The 12342-nt window shown below is 36.7% G+C and overlaps 1 protein-coding gene across 1 annotated transcript in view; it reads right to left on the bottom strand.

Moving 5' to 3' along the window:
• Positions 1–11230: 11230 nt before the first annotated feature.
• The window catches only part of PREX2 (phosphatidylinositol-3,4,5-trisphosphate dependent Rac exchange factor 2), a 208729-nt gene continuing 207617 nt past the window's right edge, over positions 11231–12342 (bottom strand). Inside the window, exon 40 of the mRNA XM_036437097.2 lies at positions 11231–11555. Within this exon, the coding sequence (XP_036292990.1) occupies positions 11510–11555 (46 nt within the window). The 3' untranslated portion in view covers positions 11231–11509. The remainder of the gene's footprint in view (positions 11556–12342) is intronic.

Raw genomic sequence — 12342 nt, 5'->3', positions numbered from 1 at the left:
GACTTTTTCCCATTGACCCCCTCCATCCTGCACCCACCCCTCCCAGGCCTTCACCACACTAGTGTATGTGTCCATAGGCTATGCTTATATGCATACAAGTTTCCAGGTTAATTTCTCTCCCCCCAATCTCCATCTTTCCTCATAAATTCATCAGTCTGTTTCATTCTTCCATGTCTCTAGATCTATTTTGTTAATTGGTTTATTTTGTTCATTAGATTCCACCTTTGAGTGGGATCATGTGATACTTGTCTTCCTCTGACTGGCTCATTTCCAGCACAATTTACCATAGCTAAGATTTGGAAACAGCCCAAGTGCCCATCAGCACACGACTGAATAAAAAAAGCTGTGGCTCATTGACACTGTTTACTTTTTAAGAATACTTTCCTTCTGTGAACCATAATGTGTGCAATCTAAATGTAAAAACCTGCATTGTTTAGATGGCCATACTTACAACGTTTTAACCCTTGGAGGAAGCCTGCTGTAGAACATACTGCTGATGTTCAGATCATCTATCTGCCATTAGGCATTGGGTCTCCTAAACCACTTTCCCACAAAACATGGTCTCTACCAAGGTTAACGTCATTCTGAAGGCTCACAGTTAAGCAGGGCCAAAGCCAAATAAAATAAATCCAAGACATGTATATTTACATACCCTTACCATGAAAAGCATCTTACCTAATAGCTACATGGAAAAAATATCTAAGCATTTTCATTCTTAATAGAAAAATAAATCGTCATTGATCCCTGGCCAACGAGCTAAAAAAACAAAAACCATTTTACACTGCTTTTACCTAAACTGGAGCTCCAACTTTCTCCTTTCTTTTTCTATTAGCTTTATAAGAAAATGAATCTGTATTTGCTTCCTTTCCCTCTTTTTCTGCTTAATATATTATCTACTGTCTCCTGGCTTCTGAACCAAGTGTCTTTGTAGAGATAATTTTCCTGTTCTAGTTTGATAAAATCAGGAAGTTCACAGAAAAGGAACTACACTAATGGACTTGCCAACAAGATAAAGCATGAAATTAAGATTGGTACATGAGTTCTCCAGTGCTACTCTCATGGCCATCTGTTGTTTAGGCCTGCCCAGAATCTATTCCTGCTTCTGATAATATCACTCTGATTTTTATTTTTTATTAAAAACATTTTTTTAGGAGTCTCTGACAGTACCCTCTCTTGGAGGTGGACGATGTCTTGCCAATGAAAGTACAGCTTCTCCCTGGCTCTCGTGATGGTTTAAGAGAGATAACAGGACTCGGACTAGCCGATCAGAAAGCACTGCAGAAATTCTGCTGCAATGTTTGGGAAATTCTTTTCCATTGAAGTTGGTAAGCTGTATAAAATAGAAGCTTAGTGATGCTGATGGCCACTTTGCTATCATTAAGGGAGAGCTCGTCTAAACAAGCAGCAAACACAGAGGAAAGCAAAGGCAAGAGATGAAGAGATGATTTCTGATGACATTTTAAACGTGAGGGCTGGTCCTTCTCAGCAGACCCACCTCTAACATGTAATAGCTTCAATACGATCTCTTCAATGCTTTGTTTTATTTGATAAACCACTCGGACTTTGGTTTCTACCAACCATTTATATTAAAAAGACTGGAGTACAAATATATATGTTACATAATCTGTATAGTAGATATATAAATGTGCCAGGCAATAGGCATTCTGGTGGAATTATTATATGCTAAAACTTTTTTTTAAAAATTATGATTTTACAAAAAGCATGTGAAACTTTTGCAATGAAGATAAAATATAATGTAAGAAATAAAAATAATTTAAAAAGCCCAATGTCCTTTTTACCTCTCATTCTTCTTATAATCACTGCATCAGTTGAATATACTCTTTGAATTCTATTTTCAATTACCATCTAATTTTTTTAATCTCCTCCCAACCACTTCAAATATTCCTTCTGGATTCCATTCACAGCATCTTTTCTTTTACTTACATTTTAGTGTCCCAGAATTATATACTCGGTTCTCAAGTTATCTAACTCCTTGTACTCATGTGATTATTGCAATAACCTTCTAACTGCACTGCTGTGAATGTAACTATTTTGATAGTTTCCTTTGTTTACTTGCTTGAAAACTTCCAAAGGGGTTACCACTGCCCACAGGATAAACTACAAACTCCTTTCCATGGCATCTCATGCTTTCAAACGACAGCTAACTCTCTGATGCCATTTCTCTATTCCCCAAATAAGCCGTCCAAAGACACTGTCTCTGAAGAGTAGGTCTTTCCTCTTACTTCTTAGTTGAACTTCATAATAATACAATATTCTACTCCCTAGTGAACATTATAAAGTGCTTCTGGGTGTCAGACTCAGTGCTAAATTCTTACCTGCATTATTTCATTTAATTCATGTTACAGCCCTATGAAGTAAGTGGTATTATTATTGTGATTTTAGAGTTCAGAGAATCTGAGGGAGGGTCAAAGTAGTACCTTGTTCACGGTCATGCAGCCATTAAGTGATGGCTTTTATCAATTTTTTTTTTTTTTTTTTATGGATCATGTTTTTTGGATCAAGTCTAAAAACCTCTGTCTTGCCTTGGATCATGAAGATGCTCTTTTATACTTTTTTCTTAAAATGTTATAATTTTATATTTTACATTTAAATCCATGACCCATTTTGAGTTAATATTTGCATGAGATGTAATGTTGAGTTCAACATTGTTATGCCTATAGATGGATGCCCTAGTACCTATTGAAAAGGCTATCCTTCCTCCATTGGGCTGTTTTTGAACTTTGTAAAAATTTTGAATCTAAAGTTATTTTTTTTAAAGTTTAATAAAAATAACCTGCTTGAAGGTAATGAAAATGTTTTGGAAACAGACTTAATGGTTGCACAGCATTGTAAATGTACTAAGTGTCAGGGAGCTGCAAACTTTGAAATTATTGATTTTGTGTTACATGAGTTTCATTTTAATTAAAAAATGGGGGGGAAAGCTTATTGTTTAGGCATCAACTAATATTTTAAACAATTTAAATAAGGTTTTCCAAGGCTGTGTATAAAAGCCACTTTTCATATCACTCCTGAGCCTGCTCTTTATTCTGCGTTTCATTAATTTCTAGATCTCTCATTGCTAGTTAGGTATCATCCTAAATCTAACCTCTGAGGGGAGCATTTTTAACAGTGAGTCAACATGTGGGCAATTAGAGAAGTTTTTAGTAGACCTAATATTTCCTGGCCCTCAATCCCTGCATGCCCTTTGTCATTCTTTGACCATCATTTATATCCTCACTTGTCTTCATCCTTCTGAACTAAAGTGCCAGGAACAGAATGCTCTACTCTATCAAGGGTGATCTTTGCCTTTTTCTCTGAGCACACAGCCCTGGAATAATATAGTCTATCACTTTTCTGGCAAGGGGTTCACAGGTCTCTCCTAAATAAAAGCAGCATAGTGAGTTAAGGGCTGAGTCTCTAGAAACTCCATGACTTGATGCATGTCTAGACAGTTCTGCAATGAAATCTTTTCTGCTGCATCTACTTTAATTAACAGTAGAGGAAACCACATTCAGATCTGAAAGATTTCTGATCCCCAAGAATCTTGGAGATGACCTGGGGGCTCATTGTATCAAGATCTAGCTTTAAAAAAAAATCAGTGTGATGTATGTATTCCTACCTTCACATTATGCCCAAATAGCTGACCAGTGAGTCTGGAAAACCCCACACTTAGCATATGTTTAAGTACTTTCTGGAGAGATAACATTCCTTCAAGTCATCTGACTCAAGATACCTACTCATGGCCATCAAAAATTACAAATTTACCCCTAACCAGTTTGGCTCAGTGGATAGAGAGTCGGCCTGCGGACTCAAGGGTCTCAGGTTCAATTCTGGTCAAGGGCATGTACCTTGGTTGCAGGCACATACCTAGTAGGGTGGGCAGGAGGCAGTTGATTGATGTTTCTCTATCATCAATGTTTCTAACTCTCTATCCATCTCCCTTCCTCTCTGTAAAAAACAAAACAAAACAAAACACAATAAAATATATTTTTAAAAATTTAAGAAAAAAAATGACAAATTTAATCCAGAAAACATGGTAAACTGGAGTCAAGTTTTTACATAATAGTAAAACATCTCATTAAAGTATAGAGCTGAAATGATTAGTGCAGAGGAGGCACTTACATTTCTCTGTGGATTAAGCTCTTCCTCATGACTAATATCCGGAGCAGAGACAAATGGTGAGAAAATAAACGTTACAATATTACAGCCTGCTTTTAATTCTAATTCACTGTTACTGTTCATTTATGTCACTATTTGTCATTTCTTCCTTTAAATCCTAATGACATCTGCATCAGATAAAAGCTGTGCCATCTCCTATGAATGCATTTATTATTTTTTCCCTTCGTGTTATCATGAAACTTCTACACCAGTGTTCCCATAGTGTGTTTTGCTGAATGTTAACACATCTTCCGTGAAATATGTCCTGTCCTCTAGTAAGTTTGGGAAATAATGCATGCCACCTGTCTCCTCTGAAGTCACGATGTTCCTAAGTTCATTAAAAAGTTGGAAAAGTCTTAAAATAGAGCTGGTTAACCCCATTTCTTAAGCTTGTTTTGACCATATCATATTTTGTATGTGTATCTCACCTAAGAACCTCTCTAGAACACCAGTGTCTAGAATGCTGCTATAGAACAGCCTGTGTGTGCTGGTTCCATTTTGTTCTAATTAAATTTGCAATCTCAGCATATACCAGCAATCTCCAAAACGTCAAACCTAGTTAAAGATCTTTGTTTCCTTCAGTGCATATTTCTTTTGACATTTTTGAGTTGGCTTACAAAATCAATAACATACACATTTTTCAACCATCTCCCTAGGACTTCATAATTCTTTATCGTTGTTATGAACTAGGTATTTCAACTTGCTTCTGCATACAATGCCGACTTCCTAGCCTGCCATTCAGACCTACACCAACCAGACCCAACCTTCTTTTCTATCAGTAGCTCTTCCTAATCACACTCACAAATCTTAATTCTCTATTCAGACCATCCCACACATCATCCCACCAAAATACCTGCTGCATTTGTTTCTCAGCTTGTGTATCTGTGCTGTTCTTCTCAACAAAGCTGCCATTCTCTTCTTCAGTTGTTTGACCTTACAAATCCTGAAAGCTGACCCAATTTTCTATCATCATTTTTGTCAGTTTTCCCGCATCTAGACTGTAAACTCCACATGGACAATAACAATATATGTGTTTCTAATTACTAAATATCCAGCTTAGCTCAGTACCTGATCATTTCTAGATGCCCAATGAGATGTTGGGTTAAATGTAAATTACCTGAAATTTTGTAGGACACATATCTCATTGCCTTACTTCTCATTTTGTATGAGTGTGCATTGCTTATGTCGATAGTTATCATTTTGGTTTGTGCACTGCATTCAGTATCGTAGATACCAAGTTCTTCAAGTGCAGAGTATGGGAATTATATGCATTGATAACACCCTCGGCAGGTAGGACAGGGGCTTATACATAGGTACTAAATAAATCATGATAGATTGGCTAGTTAATTCAAGGAATAGCAAAAGTCTCTTACCTCCTATGAAGCTTTTCCAAATATGGTCACTATTAAGCTTTGTTTTCTGACACCTCCTCTTCTCCTTCCTAGCAGTTACTGTCTCTACAACTCACCTTGGCTCATATTTGTTGACTTGTTTCATATGTGTATACATTTTCTTCTATAAAGCCTGTAAATTCTTAAAGGGTAAAAATCTGTTTTTCGTGAAGTTTTGTCTCCTAAACAGGTGAGAACAGCAGAGGAATTAGTTAAATTAAAATGGAAAGAAGTTAATATGATCATACTACATTACACTTTATTGTTATTGACATTTATGATACAATGTTACTATTCTAGTCTTTTATGCAAACAAAAATAAATGGTATAAAACACATAATACACTTTGATCATTTTAACCATACACAAAATAGTGTGTGATTGAAACTATGTTACATGTATATTTTACAAAGGAAAGTATAGACTACTTTAATAACATCTTCAGATTAAAGTTGTCATTATATTTTGGATGTTATACAGCATTAAATATGGATATATTCAAGAGAGTTGCTATATATAGAACCAATTTTACTAATTAAGATAATAACTGTGTAAATGAATACTTATAAAAATATGTTTAAGCAAAAGCTATGTTCTACTTATTTATTTGGCAGTAACAAAAATATATATTCATCTGAAACTCTAATAAACTTGCTTGAGGCATTAGATATTCAAATTAAAAATGTATGTTTTCTAAAGCATTTTATCAACTTAGTGTTCTTGACTTAATACAGTATATATACTTCCACGATATTAGGATAGGTTTGCGTTACAAATAATGTTATTTCAAGTAAAAAACATAGGCAGTCATTAACACATCCAATACATAAAGGAGGCCCACGGGCTGTGCCTGGTACACAGTTGAACTCAAATACATTTGTTGCATAAATACACAAGTGGATGGCATTTATTCAGTTATTTTCACCCAAATGTAATTACCCAAAGCTTTCTATTTCTAGCAACAATATCACTTAAAAACTCAACACTTTGACTTAATCAGCTACTTCTTCTGGAAAAGAAAGTTAGGTAAAGTGATTCTAGATTGAGTTGCAAACTAATGTCAGTGTTCAAACGATGCTCTACCAGGTGTGCTTACTGTATATGTAGGCAGCGGTGGTGTTTACAGGACATTTAATATTTTGACCAACTCCATATATCATATCTTCATACAAAACAAGACATCATAATCTAACTACAATCATGTATTATCATGAAAAACAAAAAGCAGTAAATATCAATGAGTATCTTTATATATTAGTAGACTCAGCAGACTTCAGGTGTCTCTCGGTGAGTGAGGCAGCTATCCTGAGTGAAGTAGACCATGTGCCTGTGCAACAAAGGCTAGACCCGTGGTTGGCAAACTGCGGCTCTTGAGCCACGTGTGGCTCTTTGGCCCCTTGAATGTGGCTCTTCCACAAAATACCATGGCCTGGGCGAGTCTGTTGTGAAGAAGTGGCGTTAGAAGAAGTTTAAGTTTAAAAAATTTGGCTCTCAAAAGAAATTTCAATCGTTGTACTGTTGATATTTGGCTCTGTTGACTAATGAGTTTGCCGACCACTGGGCTAGACGATGCACAGGCATTACTGAACCGTCTTCCACGCATGCACGACTTGGCAATCAGAATGCTGAGATCACTGGCCAAGGGAGTTTTGAAGCCGTAAAAGTTTTCTATAGCCAAAGTCTGTTAACAGTTGTGGCACTGCAGCGCCTAAGAAGACTGTGGCCGCTATACTTTAAGGAATCGGCCTGAACCCATTCTTGGCACAAATTCCTCATGTAACTTTCCCCTAATGCTTTAGCTTCATGCAGGGTGAAACGTTCTGAGGCTCATCCCTAAAATTTCAAAAACTTGATAGGGTACAGAATATTTTTCTTAATCGAAGTTCAGATCATTCATTTCAAAAGCTTTGGCCTTTATAATTAAGCAGGACAACTGAAAATTCATTCTGTAAATTGGTTAATATATTTACATATTAATGAAATAAGGACTACTGGCTTTGAGAAAACAATTAAACTATAATTTAGTGCAATAATTCTCTTGAAGGTAAGTCTTTAAAAATTAAACATAGTTTCCAAAAGCTTAGAAATAATTTAGTCACCCACTGAAGGTTAGTTTCAATATTAGTAAATATCACTAATGTAGAAAATCTAAAAAAATGACCATAGTCAAAAATCCTTGTACAACTTGGGAATCCCCCAAACATAACTAATAGTCTACTCTTGACCAGAAGCCTTAACAAGAACATAAACAACTGATTGATGCAGACTTTGCATGTTATATGTATTATACACTGTATTTTTATAATAAAGTAAGCTAGAGAAAATAAAATGTTGTTAAAATCACAAGCAAGAGAAAATACATTTATGGTATTGTATGCATTTGTTGGGGAAAAAATCTGCATGTCAGTAAACCCAATGCAATTCAAATCTGTTGTTCAAGGGCCAGCTATATATTATAGTATTATAAGAATTTAAATTAATTTGAAATTGAACATTGTGGTTGCAAAAAGAGTGGTCACTGAATTGAAACCACTTGAAAAATGTGATTTAAAGAGACAGGAGATAGTATGAGACTTCTAAGGTTGGGATATTGGCTCATAAAATCAAGCTATACTTTAAAGTCAACATTAGATATGCAATAAAGGGGAAAATAATACAATTTTTTTTCTCTTTCTTATTAAGTTAAGAACCACATTTTCTATGCATGCCTTTCCCTTTTAAGGGGAGAAAGGCAGATGTCCAAACTCAGGACTTGGAAGAACTGTTGGCAGACTTTAGCAATGTTAAAAGGTACTCAGGGTGTATAGGAATGTGTGAGCATTTTAGGTAAACCTGTTCTAAAAACTCAACGCCAGTGAAATGTCCAATGTCACACAGAAGTGCATCATGGTATTGAAAAAAAGTTTTTTTTATTCACCCATTAAATAGACATTTTTTACTGTTACCACTGCTTTGGAATCACAGTCAAATATTATTGTATATTATGTACTATTCCAGACTCAAAATACAGCTAAGACTGTTATCTTTAATTTGAGGATTTTTTTTCCCCTTCAGATTGCAACAGCATTGGATTACTTCAAAATATGTATTTAGAAAGGTAAAATATCCTGGAAATCCTAAGATTTTCATATATTAAAGGCATTTTACTTATTTCCATTCATTTTTCCCCTCTCAATATAAGATGTATATCGCCGGGACCGGTTTGGCTCAGTGGATAGAGCGTCGGCCTGCGGACTGAAAGGTCCCGGGTTCGATTCCGGTCAAGGGCATGTACCTTGGTTGCGGGCACATCCCCAGTTGGGGGGGGGGGGGTGTGTGCAAGAGGCAGCTGATGGATGACTCTCTCTCATTGATGTTTCTAACTCTCTGTCCCTCTCTCTTCCTCTCTGTGAAAAATCAATAAAATATATTAAAAAAAAATAAGATGTATAATTTAATGGCAACCCAGTCCACATAACTCCTACTTTACTAAGAAATAATTGGTAACATTTCCAATAATTCTGCTGGTAGCCATAATGTATTAAGAAGGCAAACTTGCCTGGCTGGCTTGTTTCAGTGGTTGAGTGCCAATCTATGAACCAAGAGGCAATGGCTCAATTCCGATCAGGGCACATGCCTGAGTTATGGGCTCCATCCTCAGTGTGCAGTGGGGTGTGCAGGAAGCAGCTGACCTCTCTCATCATTGATCTCTCTCTCTCGCTCTCGCTCTCGCTCTCGCTCTCGCTCTCGCTCTCGCTCTCCCTCCTTCCCTCCCTCCCTCTTCTCTGAAATCAATGTACAAAAAGAAAAGGCAAACTTCCTGAGTTCAAAATCCTGGTTCTACCACTTGTCAGTCATGTAGTCTTGGGCCAGTCACTGGACCATTCTTTGTTTCAGCTCCTGAACTGTAAAAAGGGGGTTACGAAAAGAATGCCACCTGGAATTGTCATTATGAAGATTAGTGAAGCAATAACAAAAGTATGGGTAAAGCACTTTGTACGTATTGCTTGGCACATAGTAATTATGTAGCTGTTATCTATAATTTTTATTATAATAAAAAATGAAAAAGGCTGATGGTAATATACACCATTATTAACTTTGGAGCATTTAGTAAATGCCAAGTACTTATTAAAGTAAATGGTATCCTTACACATTGTTTGACCCTTAAAGTAATAGTAAAAGCATTATATTACAAAGAATGTAAGTCCTTAAAAACATGCTAACTTATACATACCACAAGAGCAGGTAATTCCTTTATGAAACATACCAAAGTGTGACCAAAATGTTTAAGGACCCTTCCATTCCTCTTAGAGACTGCTGCTGCCAGGCCAGTGATTAGAAAACACCAATGACAGTATGAAAAGTATCTGCTAGTTAGTCAGTTTTGCTCACTCATTAGCTCTACATAGAATTTAACCAAATTGTCAGTATGTGGAAAGTCACAATTTGCTAATATTATGGACCTTTAGAATTACTTGCTGGTAGTATCGAGAATGTTAAAAGTTAAGAATGTACTTAATATAAATATTTATGTTATACTCATCTCTATGTTATATTCAAAGTGTAATTCAATTTTTTCTTTGAAAACTCTGATGTTGGTTTCTTTATTTTTCATTACAAATATGAACTTATTGCCCAAATCTTAAATCTTTACCAAATAACAATATTACCTTAATCAGTATTTAAATAGCTAATACATATGTAAACATGGCATTTTTGTTATTAATACACAATTGCTAGGGATGAAGGTTATTAATGATAGCTTGAATACCATGAACAAAGTTTATAAATTAAAGTGTAGTTATGGTTTGTATATACTTTAGTTTTGAAAGCATTTTTCATACTAAATTAGTCCAATTTCATAAAATTATAACAATCACAATAAGAGCATTTTAGTTATCTTGAAAATTATGAATTTAAACTCAATATTACTGTATTCATTATGCTAACAACTTTATTTTATCAAGATAGAAATGATAAAAGTTATGCACAGAGTGCATCTTGTGCTCCCATAGATTATCAAGGTCTCTAATAGTCCTTTTAAAGTTCACCAAATAAAGCTTTAGTTTCATATCTTCTACATAGACCTTGATAGAAAAATGCTGGGTAGGGTGTATTCTCTTAAGAGTTTGATGTCTTATGTGAAAGCCTTAATAAAATTAAGTATTTTAAGTATCTAAGTTAAAGGTTGAGTTTTTAAAAAGACTTATTTTCTCCTCCTTTAGCCTCACCTTCTTTTCCACCTCCCCAATCTCTGCCTCTTCCCACCCCCTGGCCACGTCTGACAGCACCAGTACCCGTGGCCCCAGAAAGCCACGCCCACTTCCGAGACCCATAATTATTATCACCATGTCCAGCTCTGGCCCCTGGAACTGTCCGGGAGCATGAAGGACTCCGGGAAGCAGCTGGAAGAAGGTCTTGATGGAGGCCTCAATCGGTCTCTTCTCCTCTCCGGACAAAACACCCTTTGAAAGAGGAAAGCATGCTCTTCACCTTTCATTCAGGAACCATTTTCTCTGCTGCAGAGGGACTGAGGACTAGGACCCCAGTCTGTTTTCTGTAATGTTTCTGCACAGTTGAGGAAATATGGGCATGTGTCTTCAGAGATCCATTATTACGTCTTCCCATTTGGAGAAGATAAAACTAAACACAATGAAATAATTTTAGTAATTGGGAGAGTAGACAGGCTGGTTCATTTTTTCCTCTGATATTTTTTTCTGTAATATCCAGGGATGACTTTTGCCCTAAAAACGAATAGTTCATGTCAATACATAGAGAGATCGGTTTGTGAAACTGAATTGTCTGAATGAAGGGCTATCCATTTCCAGCACAGGAGGAGCTGGACATTAGTTAGTGACACCCTGGTGAAAGATTTAGAGAAAAAAATTCACTTTTCCTTGAGTGCAGAGTGTTTCGCCAGGCGGTCCTTTGTCTAGTCCAGTGCTCAGAAGCTCTGCTCGCCAGGTTCCTCGAGGTTCTCTTCATTCTTCTCCAACCGGGGGAGGCGGCTCGCACAGCTTGTACAGCCTAGAAGAGGCACGAGAAAGTGTGACCGTGGCCTGATGCAGTGACATAACTGGAGGTGTTTTTATTAGTATAACAAATACATTAGTATAATAAACCACTAACAATAATTTCTTGGTTTAGGAGGCATAAACCATATTGCCTGTTTCACTAAAAATCACATATGAATGAGCAAACTCCAAAATTTCGGTTCTATCTTTAAATTTTTTATTTATCCTCACCAGAGGAGATTTTTCCCATTGATTTTGAGAGAGAGAGAGAGAGAGAGAGAGAGAGAGAGAGAGAGAGAGAGAGAGAGAGAGAGAGAGAGAGAAATATTGATGTGAGAGATGCATCATTTGGTTGCCTTTTATAGGCACGCACCCCCATGGGGGCTGGGAAACCTGCAATCCAGGTATGTGCTCTTGACTGGAAATCAAACTCAAGACCCTTTGGTCCCAGGGCCAATGCTCTAACCACTTAGCAAATTGACCAGGGCTGTTCTATTCTCTAGAAAACACCAGTGCTCTGTGCAAACAAATATGATACGCCCTAACCGGTTTGGCTCAGTGGGTAGAGCGTCAGCCTGTGGACTCAAGGGTCCCAGGTTTGATTCCGGTCAAGGGTATGTACCTTGGTTGCAGGCACATCCCCAGTAGGGGGTGTGCAAGAGGCAGCTGATTGATGTTTCTCTCTCATCGATGTTTCTAACTCTCTCTCCCTCTCTTCTCTGTGAAAAATCAATAAAATATATTTTTAAAAATATGATGACTGGTTGGGCAATGCTGTCTTGTTCACTCCGGCTGCTTTG

The sequence above is a fragment of the Pipistrellus kuhlii genome, unplaced genomic scaffold, assembly GCF_014108245.1.
Source record: "Pipistrellus kuhlii isolate mPipKuh1 unplaced genomic scaffold, mPipKuh1.p scaffold_m20_p_14, whole genome shotgun sequence".
In the NCBI taxonomy this organism is placed as follows: Eukaryota; Metazoa; Chordata; class Mammalia; order Chiroptera; family Vespertilionidae; genus Pipistrellus; species Pipistrellus kuhlii.
This window is presented reverse-complemented; position numbering and strand designations above follow the sequence as displayed.